Source organism: Lissotriton helveticus, chromosome 5_1 (assembly GCF_964261635.1).
Source record: "Lissotriton helveticus chromosome 5_1, aLisHel1.1, whole genome shotgun sequence".
Lineage (NCBI taxonomy): Eukaryota > Metazoa > Chordata > Amphibia > Caudata > Salamandridae > Lissotriton > Lissotriton helveticus.
Genome location: NC_136065.1, coordinates 135,477,181 through 135,490,300, shown reverse-complemented (window position 1 = coordinate 135,490,300; position 13,120 = coordinate 135,477,181). Strand labels below are relative to the sequence as shown.

General features: G+C 44.5%; 1 protein-coding gene across 1 annotated transcript in view; it reads right to left on the bottom strand.

Moving 5' to 3' along the window:
• The window catches only part of LOC144752416 (solute carrier family 53 member 1-like), a 467,914-nt gene that overhangs the window by 334,332 nt on the left and 120,462 nt on the right, over nt 1–13,120 (bottom strand). Inside the window, exon 3 of the mRNA XM_078640349.1 lies at nt 5,120–5,142. Within this exon, the coding sequence (XP_078496475.1) occupies nt 5,120–5,142 (23 nt within the window). The remainder of the gene's footprint in view (nt 1–5,119; nt 5,143–13,120) is intronic.

The following is a 13,120-nucleotide window of genomic DNA, read 5'->3' as shown; positions in this document are numbered from 1 at the left end:
CTGCAGAAAATCAGAAGAGAACTTAACATGGTGTCTCTGACCTGAGAAACACTGAAGAACTAGGCCTGCTCTCTCTTGTACCCATGACAAAGAAGAGGATCCCAAGGGTCAGTTGGCTGACCTCCCGTGCGGCTACAAGACATAACAAGTTGCAAGAGGCCTTTTCTTCTAAAGTGATCAGTTGATGAATACCAAATGGACCTAGACTGGACCTTTCTAGTCCCCTCTGATGGAGCAGGTCCTGACCCCTAAGTGTTGAGCCTAAGTTCGGTAAGCCTTAGAAAAGACCAAGAGGTGCGGCTCCAAAACCCTAGAATATTGGGACTTTTCTGATTTCCAAAACTTAAGGAGCCATAAGGGGACTTAGCGGAAAATGTGTCTGATTTTGATGCACCTCCCTTGGATACAGCTTCAGGCTTGAGCCACTGGAGGTTTTGAGCTCCATAAAAGAGACTAAGTCAGAAGATAAAATCTTTGACTGAGACAAAGATGCTTGGTGCATGTAACGCCTACTCCCTGCCGGTCAGCTTGAAATCCAACCAAGGTGCAAATCTACTCTTCCACAGACTATCATTGTCGCTTAGTGCTTTTTGGCACTATTTGGATTTTTATTGCATCACGCTTTACTTTACAACTGTTTAGGTACTGTATACGTTTTTTACCCATTGCCCTTCGTTAAGCATTTCTGCTCTGTGCCATAGCTACCTAGGGATTGAGCTCTGGTACTTAAGTGACTTTGGGGATCACCCTGACAAGTTAGTGTTAATATTCTTTGAAGTGGGCACCTGTTCACCCCAAATCATTATGGACTTTCTTACAGAAACATTATGCCAAATGCTGCGGGTCTTACAGGAGTTTGATCAAATATCTGAAAAATAATATTTGGAGAAGATAACATAAAGTCATGAGGTTGAAACCTGGCAACGCAGGCTCAGCCTTTCATCCATCTGAGCAAGTAAACTGAGTGCCATACATTGAGTGATAATGACATCTGTTATTTACAGTGCTTAGAAACGCATGATTGCGTTCACATTCCTTGAACAGGTGGGCAGAGGTGAGAGTGGGGGCGGCTGTGTACTACCCTGCCTTATTCCTTACTCATGACGTGGCACTGGGTGCGGGTGCTGAAAGAGTCGCCTTATTGGAGAAGGTTGTCCACATTCATAAATGTGCATCAGCTCACACGTCTCCAATGAACTCAGGGGAACTTAAAGCGGCCTCACCGTGCAGGTTTACATTTAAAACAAGCATTTGCAATGCAATTGGTCTCGCCTTTGGGTCCTTATATGTATTTAGCTATGCAGCACATTCGCCTGGGTGGTGACACATCTACTGCTCTTTAACATGGAGGGAAAGTAAGCACCAAACTGCGTGACAAGCCAGGTTTGGGAACACAGGGAAAGAAATATTACCTTTCAGCTGGAAATGGTATAGTCCAAAGCTCTGTTTTTAAAATAAAGTAAGGGCCTTCGGTGGTCATATCACTGAAAATACAAGATTTGAAAAAATATTATTGTCTACAGGTGCATGCGGAAGACAATTTCTATGGCCTGGAATCTAGAGAATGCTAAAGTGATTCTGTTATTTTACTGACCTCTGTTGTTCGTTTTCTATCAAGAAAGTTAAATAAAGGCCGCTGAACATGCAGAACGCAATTCTGGTATTTTACTGACCTCTCCTGGTCGTTTTCCATCAAGACAGTTAAATAGAGGCTGTTGAACAGAAAAAAAGTCTTTAAGCGGAAGCAGACAAGTCTTAGGGCTGATCTCCAGAGCCCACAAAGTTCATACACATATAAGTATATACTAAAGTATATACAAGAGGTCTCGAATGCTCGACCTAAAAATATCAATGCGCTGTTTATTGTTTCTGGCAGGCGCTTCCGGGACGCTGGGCTGTAAAGAGCATTTTTTGTGGAGGCGCCATTATGCAGTTTCCTGTGGGCACATTTAAACCCTCCATCAGCCAGGAGACTACTTTCTAGCAGACGAGGGTAACAGCTTCATTTGGGAGTAACAAATGGCCCTTGATTTTAAATGAAAAGAGAGCAAAATGCATTTCTTGTTTAATGCCTCGCCGCAGTCGCGTAAGGCGACATAAAACGGCGGAGCGCAGTTCACAGCCACGCCGGAGCTGCAGCCGGCGCAGGAATACATTACGTTTATGGTGCATAAAAGAGGCCTTTAAGCTGCGCATATCGCCGCCATAGGCATTTTCCTGTCAGTTTTACAGAAGCCCGCCTCTCTATTTCTTCAGGGCTCCGTTTTTGGGCAATAAAACTGCAGCAGGTGAAATTTCCCTGGCACTTTCAGACATGCCACCCTGGTGTTTTATTCAATATGCTTTATGAAACGAGGCACCGCGAGGCGGCGCGGCCGTAGATCATCGCGCGCTGTTCTCGCTGTCACCCGCGCGCGCGCCGCGCGCATCCATTTCTGAACACTCTGTGCTCTAAGGAAACCGCGACGGCCTCTCTCCTGCATTAATAAACTCACGTATGCACACATTTTTTTTTATTCCGTCGCCTTTGATTTGCGCAGCGGCGGATGAGCTCGGGAAATTAAACATAAAAGCAGTTTCCCCATGTCCAATCGGTAATCTTCAATTTGCAAGACCTATTTTTACATATTAATTAGCATCTTTTTGTTGTAAACAAACAACCGCTTTTTTTCACTATTATTCATGACCGCCCTATTGTTTTGTGTCAAACGGCTCCGCATTGTCAACTCTGAAGAGAATGTGAGTTTGTTTTCTCACTGAAAGTGAGAACAGATGAAAGAGCTTTTGCAGACACACAGAACATAGCCAGAGACAGTTTTAGTGGAACATTAGGGCTTATGCAAAACCTGGGTTTTGCTACAGGTGCGCCTTTCAACTCTGCATCAAAGACTGCTGCTCCTTCAGCGCAGGAAGCTGTGAAAGCGCGTTTTAAACGTTCCCTGTATCATGTTCTGTGGGGATACAGAGATGCAGGGGATTGAAGTGTCCACCCCAGGCGCAGAAGGGTCATATCTAGATTTTCGTGATAAAAAAAATGGATGCAGTGAATCTAAATAAAAATCGCTTGCATAGTGGTTATGAAGAAACTATTTAATGATCCAGGCCCCATAGCTGCCAAGGTTTCAGATTGCAAAGTGTGACATTTTCATAATTTCAGTGTCATTATGAGTGACATTTCAACGACTATGAGTGACACTTTCTCGCACGCAAAATCAAGCAATGAAGACCAGAAAAACATATAAATATCAAGAATTGTATCCATTTGAGCAACGAGACGCTCTAAGAAGATGTTACAACTGCTGGAGAACACCAGAAACTGAAGCACCGAGTGCCCTGCTAAGCTGATTATTAAACAAAACGAGGACTCACTGTGATCTGCACCACTCTCATTGAGAGTGTACACCACGCCACTGTGAACAAAAGAATGCTTCTGTGGATTTCAGCAAAGTCAGTTATTGTTGTAAGGTCAGTTTATCTGATGAGAAACCGGCGAAGTGTGCTTGCCACTACAGAAATTTTGAGCAGGTGTTAAGCTTTAATTTCTTCCGCTCTGACAAACCTAAAAAAAGCATTACCTTTCTTGATACTAGGCTGCTGTAAATCTAAAAAGCAAAGCGACATCACTTTTATTAAGAGTACCGATTGTCTAACGGTGTTATGTTTTATTTTACACTTACTTCTTGAGGCAGGTGACGAGTGGAGACGGTCCGGCAGCAACAGGCGCCTTCCCCCCAGGCTGCTACACACTGTCACAGCTACAGGCAGCAGCCCGGCCCGGGTCGGTTAACCCCTAGGCCACGGGACCATAATTATAACACTATGCATAGAGCACCCATAGCTGCCAAGGTTTCAGATTGCTATGTGTGACATTTTCATAATTCCAGTGAAATTATGAGTGACATTTCAATGACTATGTGTGACACTTTATCGCAAACAAAATCAAGCAAGGAAGACTAGGAAAACATATAAATAACAGCAATTGCACCCATTTGAGCAACAACACTCTCTAAGAAGATGTTTAAACTGTTCGAAATAATCAGAAACTGAAGCACCAAGTGCCCTTCTAATCTGACCATACTGTTAAACAAAACGAGGACTCAGATATGCACCACTCATTGGCAGTGCGCGCCGCACCACTGCAAACAAAAGAAGGTTTCTCTAAATTTTAGCAACAGGAGTTATTGTAGTAGGGTCAGATTATGTGTTGCAAAACCGGCGCAATGTGCCACTTGCTCACCTCATGTGCAGAATAACACAATTACTGCTATAAGGGGGAGAAAAGAAGGCGATGAAGACTGTTTTCCAGATTGGGTCTCATCACTTGAAATCATACATCATCGGTCGCTGGGGTACTGAATGTATCCGAGGCGCAGACTCCACTACCGAAATTTTGAGCAGGTGTTCCTCTTAATTTCTTCAGCTCTGACAAACGTTACATTTTATTAAGAGCACTGAACTGGTCGTTTTACGAGTTAACATTTTATAAGTAATGTTTAATGTTGCACTTGCTTACTTGGATTTGAGGCAGGCTGGTACATGATCTCACAGTTGCAGGCAGCAGCTCGGCCCGAGTCACTGACCCCTAATACGGCAGGATCATGAATATATACCACACTACGCATTGCGCACTGAGCAGCAGGCCGAAAATGCACTGGTGAACAATATTCTCTGCAGTGATTAAGGGCGGCAGCAGGCTCACAACAGCGGGTCAGCAGCAGGCAACGTAGGAGGGTCGGTGAGCTTCAGAGAGGCTGAGGCAGGCTGGTGGTGGTGCGAGCGCTGGCGTGCTCCTCTCCTCAGCTGCTCAGGATGATCTTTATAATAATAATCTGCTCCTGCCTCTTGTCATGAGTGATCTTTCCAGTGAACGCCGGTGTGCATGATTGAGGGGGCACCATTGACAAAATAATGAAAGAAAAAACTACTACACTCACCCTGCCGCGCTCTCCGAGAGTTACGAATACAGTGTCTGTTGCAATCACGTGACCTCACCATGTCACGTGATTGCCGTGGTAACCCCGGCCGGCGGCAGCAGCTGGGCTAATTATGAAGGCTCATTGCTGCAGACAGAACAGCAATGAGCCACCAGTTCGGCGCGATGCTCCTGACCTGAGCAGACTTTCACACTACTACAATCACACACTCTGCCAGAGCAGTATACGCGTGCTCATCGGGAGTGCACTGTTTGGCCAGGATAACGATTTCCTTTGCACCGCCGGTGGTGTCAAGGAGGCAATACAAATGCGTGACTTTACATTTTCGTGCGGTGATGCGGATCACTGCACAAAAATGCGTTAGTATCACGCCTGATGCGTGATACTTGGCAGGGCTGAGGCCCTCTTGGGTCAACGTTGGACGATAGTTGGACCTTTAATTCTACAATGGTCTTAAAAAAGCCTGGATTTTTTTTATTGCTAATCTTTCTATGCCATACAAATGTGTGGGTTTGTCTTAAGGGTATGCCTACGTACTTTGAGGTTCATTATTGTCAACGCGTGCCAACCACATCAAATAACAAGTTCTGAACAGACCAAATTATGTCTGTGAACAAGCCAAAAGATGTCTGTAATTACTGAATATCTTTCAGATACATTTAAAGCAACTGCGCCTGTAGGTATGTGATTGATGTATGCTTTGCTTTATATTTCATAGCTGCAAAGTCTGCATTTCACAGCGAAAATCGAGATAACTACAGATAAATCGTGTACCTTAAGTCTGGCATTGGGCAAGTTTACGCCATAGGTCGGACTGTTTTCGGCGTAGATGAATATAAGAAATGAAAGATACACATATAACACTGCCTGCCATCAAAATGCTTTCAGATAAACTTTGCCTCCTACCAGTGCTTAATTTGAGCCAGTGGTGTCTGGTACTCGGCACTGGCAATTCATTGTTAACACTGGCACATATGAGAGCTGCCACATGGTGGCCCTGTTTGTGTAATTTAGAGATGAACAGAACAACAGTTGTGTATTTATTCAATATACATTGATAACATCGAATACCTTCCTCCCAAGCCATTCTTATAGCTTTGGGAGCCTGGACTAGACTGAACTGTCACACTTGTAGGAGTGTGATGGTTAGTACTTGTGCTGGTACAGTCATTGCCAGCCGCTGGGAGTGGCAGTGGGTGGTGCAAGCTGAGGTGGCACCTGACGAGGGCCCTGGCACTTATCTTTTACAAATGAAGCACTGCCTCCTACCATCCTCCCGCACTACTATTAACATATGCCCTCCCTCACTACCAAAGTGAAAAATAACCACAGTACGTCCTGCCACCCACCCTCACCACTCTTTGAAAATTCCTCAAACCCAGCCCAAATATAAGATTAAATAAACATACCTGGATTCCAGCCATCCACCGTTACCACCCATGATATATACCGGCCTTTCCCAAATTGAAAGAAAAAACCTCTGGCCCCCTGCCACGCACCCTCATCCCCCTCAGGGGTATAGTGCTTAATTGGTAAATTAATGAGGGCTGGGACCCAAAGTTTTGCTCAGATTTCAGTCAGCCTATCAAATGTCAGCTGAATACCAAGGGTGGTTAGTCTTAATTCCACCTGATGCCTCTTTTATCCACCAGACATTTCACACAAATTATCTCCTTCTTGCATGCTCCTTTTCATCCCTGCTCTCTACCTTTGTAAAAGTTTTCCATCTTTTACTTTCTCGCCCCCATTTGGTTTTGTCGCTTTTGATGGAGCATAAAGGGGTTCTGAAAATTGTAGGGCTGCATCATAACCATGGATAGTCCACACCCACATATATTCCTTTGTTGTGATAACATTTGAGCAGTAGAAAGTGTTCAGTAATATTACGTGAAAGTGCAAATGTTAGGAAAAGGGTTGTGTTATGTACAGAGACAATGTATTCTTCATGTTAAAACATTGTAATTCATAGTATTCAATGTCATCTGTTTAACGAATTTGCTTACAAGTAATGTGATGTGTATGATTTGAACATGCGCTATTTTAAAATTGTGCATAGATGTGACTAATTGCATATAACGTGTAGATTTTGTATACTGCTCGCAATAAAGCATTGATGTGCTTTGTAATGTAATGGGGTAGAAAGGTCTAAATGAAATGTTCACTTACGTGTGTATTTGAAGGCCTATGTATTTAGTTCATATGTTAGCCGAGTTTTGTAGGCCTGAAATGTATTTTTCTTGGAGGGCTCTTTGTGCAGTTGGTAAAATTCATGTACATGTTGGATTTGTTCTGTTCTCACGCTTCTGTTACAGGTGGAGAACGTCGTCTTTATTAGTTAGAATAACGTCTTTTGTTTAGGAGAGAGAGACTCAGGAGGATGTGATACATTCTGCTAAGGAGAGCTGATAATCAGGAGCCGGTGTTCTTCTCATTGAGGGAGGCTTGGGAATCAAGGTTATCGAGCAAGGAGTTGGGAACATCGACACCGCGTGGAAAATCACCTATGGAAAGTGTCCAGTGAGATGAGGTGATTTGTAGGCGTGTTTTGCCTTTTCATGTTTTGTATTAGGGATAGTGTCCCGGGGTGGAGACAGGGAGAAGGGGTGAGGAGATCGAAGGAGACGGAAGGAGCATCTTAGAACGAGCTCCATAGCTTTGGCTACTTGACCCATACTGACATCTTTTTCCTGATCTTGCCTTGGAAATGCTAAGTAGGGATGTCATGCTAGTAGTAGAGTAGGGACAGACTAATGCTTTTTATTCATTCCCGCCAGATGATGAACAAACTTGATGTGGGGGTAATCATTACCTGTGTTCTGCTTCTGGAGATTGTCAGTCCTTTTATATTCCACCGCATAAAGTTAGCCAGTAGGTTTGGATTTGTATTAGTTCCCATGTATTTCTACAACCTCTTAATGTGGTGCTTATACATTCAGTTGTTTTTGGCTTTGTAATAAACCCACTAAATTGGAATCCAGAGTATGTGGTTCTTCAGAGTCACAGTCCTTGTAAATTGCAATCCTGTTTAATGATTTGTTTCTCCCCTCTACACTTCTCAGCAGGCAATAAAGGCCCATTGGCTGTGAGTTGCACAGTGAATCGGTAGAGGAATTTGGACCTTTTCAGTTTGTAGCAAGAGGACGGTTGCCTCTCCAGTGAGGGGAGAAGCTAGGGAAAGTAAGTCATAGAGTCCCAAAAAGCACAGAGAATGAGAGGTCAGAGGATTGAAGGCGGAGGACGACGGACTTTGGCGGAAACTGACAGAGAGTGACGGTGCAGCAGTTCACGGTGGAGTGAGTATGAGTAGGGATGTGTGTGTTAGATTGCGGTGATGATTTGATTGTGTGATGTCTTGCGGAGTTGGGTTGAGAGGGGAGTGATTGTGGTTTTGGGCCGAAAGCACGCAATCCATGTTATTTGTTTTGCTTTTTGATGTCAGGCTCGATGAGTAGCCTAAGATCCCGGGATAGATTTGTGGTGTAGAACAGTGGTTCCCAAACTTTTGACTCCTGAGGACCCCCATTGAGTCACCACTGGAAGCCAGGGACCCCCAAGCAATTTGTATGAATACAATTTCAAATATTAAAACAGTAATAAAAAAAAACACACACGTGTTCACACAAAACAAATACTCAAAGTACTAAGGATTTTGGGGCCAGATGTACGACCATTTCATTTAGCGCCTTGCAAGTGTTTTGCGACCGAAAAACATTTGTACATGGTTGAGACTCGCTATTTGGAAGGGAATGCTCCATCCAAATAGCAAGTTGCAAAACCTATTTAGCGAGTCGCAATCAAATTGTGACTCGCGAAATAGGCTATGTACATGGCCCAATAGGTTTTTGCATGCGCAAATGGGTTCACGAACCCATTCGCGCATATAAAAACGAATCGCACATCTGGCCCGTAGTATTTTATATTGAAGGAACAGCCCCTCTGTCACATGTATTTCATTTGTTTTATAGCATCTCTCATACCATTGTAGGATGTCAGAGCACTTTAAATCACACACATATAGAGACATTGAATCATACATGTAAGTTACATAAGGTAAAGGTGACTACAAGGTTCACATGTCATTCATACTGGTAGACATTTTCAAAGAGTGCTTGGTCTGGAAAAGCACAAACTCAGGATTCAGAACATAACACAGTGGCTAGTAACATTAAAAATGGATTTCCGACCAAGCAGCATCAGGATAATAAATAATTGGAAAAAACATAAGTTACTAACTGGTACCATGCAGTTTGCAAGCAGCTCTATGATGGCAGTTTATAGGTCCCTCTGCTAGATTACGATTGCCACTTATGAAGTGCACAGTAACAAATTAATCTCTGTGACAAAAGCAGTAACCACAAACCTATGCACATAAAATACTGCTTTTCTAAAATGCATGTTACACGTTCTTTGCAGTAGATACATTAACCCTCTGTGCTACATTTGTTAAGTCAAAGCTGCCACTGAACAAAACTCGCCTCACTCTCCAGCAGGTACATTAATCACTGGCATTATCTTGACACTTTTATTGTTCCTGGAAAGCTGCTAATTACACAAGAAACTTTTCTGTGCTTTTAAAACTGCTGCCTATGGACCCCCTGGGAATGTGTCACGGACCCCTGGGGGTCCGCGGACCACAGTTTGGGAAACACTGGTGTAGAAGACACCAGAGCTGTAGTTGTCTGATGAGTGATTGTGGGAGTCGTGAGACATCATCGACAAAACCCACTGAGTGATAGGGAATGTATGAGAGAGAGCTTGAGAGAGTCGTGTGGGAAGCTAGCGTTCAGGGCGGATCACAGTGATTTGAGTGACCAGCGCAGGTCGTGGGTCACTGTGTGTGTGAATGAACCTGAGCGAATGGATCCTATCAACTAGTTATATGACTGGCCTTTCGTGGGCAGACGGTTGAGGTGACTGTTCGGTGGTTTTGCGGACAGACAGTTGCCAGAGGTGAGGCAGACAATTACTTGTGAGACTGTACGGTCATTTAGTGGACAGACAGTCGGTTAAGTGACTGTCCGGTTGTTTGGTGGACAGACAGTTACTTGATTCTATGAATGAAGTGCATGAATGTGCAAGGAAGAAGTTGTAAAGGGGTGAATTCCTGAACTGAGCTGAGGAAGGAGAAGTGACGTTGGAATGTGTCTCGCTGTGATAGGTCGGTTGGTGTAAAGTCGCGCTGGGATTGGTGGATTGCCTTCAGGAAGTAAAAATGACAACATCTTGTGGGGATAAGAGTTGATCCAATCATGAAATGTTTTAGGGTGTTACGTGATCTTTTTAGGGAAGATAGAGGAGTAGTAACTCGAGTGGGTGAAGAAGCACCACCTGAGGACACACCAGCACATTACATGGCCACAAATGTAGGACTTCATACCATAGTTTGGCTTCAAAATTGACAGAAAGTTACTGAAAAAGAGAGAGAGTTGGCTTTTCCACATTATGGCTCATTTAGATTGGATATATTGTACCAGTTGAGGGCAGTGATGGCTTCATTGCGACCTCCACCCAGATCAACACAGATTGAAGCTTTAGATGCATGGATAAGGGAAGCACATTTGAGGTAAAGGGACCAAAGTCAGGAAAGAATGAAAAGTCACTAAGGGTGTTTCAGGATGCACAATGGGATGCTGCAAAGGGTGTCAGCATTGAAAGGTATGAAAACATAATCATGGGTCTTTCTTTAACTGTGTACGTTCTACACTCAGTTGCATTCCTGATGACGAGAACCAAAACTCAGTACCTTACGAATAATATACTCACACGCCTATGAGCAGGTCATACTTGCTTCTGAAAACGTGAACTGAAACGATGTTCTGTTAAATCCTGCTACTTTGATGCCTTTGCCCAATGTGGATGATGAAGATTGTGAGGACCATGACAGTCTCGATGTGACTGAACTGTGCACCAAACAGCGACCCGACATTGTCAATGAACCCCTACTTCAATCTGATGAAATCTTCTTTGTGGACGGTTTATGCTTAAGAGACAATGTGGGCCATTTAAGTGCAGCGTTTGCTGTGTGCGCCATTTCTGAAGTTATGGAAACGCCTTGTTTACAGCGAGTCTACTCCGCACAAGTGGCTGAGATCATTGCCTCAACTTGTGCTTGCTTGGTTGCCGAGCAAATCCGAGTCACAATCTACCCTGATAGCCAGTACGGTTTCAGTGTGGTTCATGACTTCGGACAGCTATGGTCACAGAGGGGATTTTTAACATCATCAGGATCTCCAATCAGGAATGGGAAATATGCGAGGCAGTTGTTTGAGGCTTTACAACGTCCCAAGGAAATTGCTGTGGTCAAATGTGCCGCCCACGGGAGGTGGGCAGACTTTGTTACACTTGGAAATAGGTATGTTGACGAAGTTGCCAGTTTCTGTGCTGAACAAGGGTGCATTTTCACAGGAGAATAAACTGGAGAGAGCCCAGAAGGAACTGAGCTCAACATGATGTTAGCCATCGCAGACACTTGGGATGAGCTCAGGCGCCTGCAGGGAGAAGTATCAGGACAGGAAGAAGCTGGATGGATTAAAGCAGGATGTGGGAAAAGAGATGATGGCATTTGGGTTTCAGCTGATGGTCGTGCAGTGTTATCCGATGATTTATTGAGCCCTATGGCAAGACAGATTCACGGAGCAGTTCACATTGGAAGGGATGCCATGGTGTGAGTGTTCAGTCAGACGTGGTTCAATCCACGGTTTTGTGAATTTGCTGAAGCAGTGTGTTATTGATGTGTAACTTGTCAATAGATGAATGCTAGAAAGAAGACTGTGGTTGCATTGAGTCATATTGGGAGGTCAGGGGGACCCTTTAATAGGATCCAACTTGACTTCATAGAGATGCCTAGGTGCAATGGATTGAGGTACATCTTGGTTGTGGTGTGTGTTTTCTCACAGTGGGTGGAAACTTATCCGACGAGGAGGTGTGATAGTCTGACGGTAGTAAAGGTATTGCTTAGGGAGCTCATAACACGTTCGGATTTCCAACCTCATTGGAGTTGGATAGAGGAACTCACTTCCATGGTGAGATTATGAGGATGCTTTGCGCTGCCTTACAAGTTGATCAGAGACTGCATTGTAGCTACAGGCTCGAGGCATCTGGAATTGTGGACAAAATCAATGGAACTCGCAAGATGAGAATGGCAAAAGTGTGTTCATACATATCTTTAAAAATGACCTGATGCGTTGCCCTTGGTGCTGATGAATATCCGTAGTATCCCCGACAGGAGGACAGGTCTCTCGCCCCATGAGATCCTGATGGGGAGGGTGATGCTCTTGCCAGTGGTGCCGTCCACAGCTTTGATAAATATCACCTACGATTTGATACTTGATTATTGCAAAGGACCGGTTGACGTAGTCTGTCTGTGTCTCAACTGGTTAAAGCTGTGACTGCCCCAACCTCGAAGGACCTGTGCCACAATCTGTGTCCGGGTGACTGGGTGCTCGTTCGCAAGCATGTGAGGAAGACTTGTCTCAACGCACATTGGAGAGGTTCATATCAAGTGATTTTGGTGACAAATACGTGAATTGCGAAGGCTTTCTGAATCTGATACACGCCTCCCAAACCCGCAGAGTGTCAGAACCCTCGGAAGAAACAGCTCCTCTCCAGGAAGAAAATCCAACTGTGGTTGTGAGGCCACAGGGGAGGACAGGCAAAGCTGTGAGCATTGCTGACGAAGTTGGTTGCCCACTGGAGCAAGCTTTAACATATACCTCAGAGTCAATACCTGGGCCTTGTATAGCACAAGGCCCAGGTATTGACTCTGAGGGATATGTTAACGTTGTAAGCGATATAGAGTCAGACTCAGCCAAAAGAACTGGTGCACAAGGTGGTCGGATGCAAAGAAGAAGGGCAGAACTTGCCTAGGAAATGTGGCCTTAGAGACAAGGAAGGATACATGTGAGATCGGTATCTGAAAGAGATCTTGCTCCTGTGTATCTGAGTCGGAGCTAAGCAATGCAGAAGAAACACAGGGGAATCTGAGAAGGTCGAGAAGGGCGAGGGTGCCTTATCAGAGATGGACCGCTCCAGATGGACTTATGTAGCTGCCGATGCCAGGGGTAGTGGGGACCGGGAGGCTGAGGTCTTCACGAGTGGTCAACAGGACCGCAAAACTGAAAATTGATGTTGAACTGATAGTTCCTGGACTGAAAATAGAGGGGTGTTGACAGTGACATTACCACAAC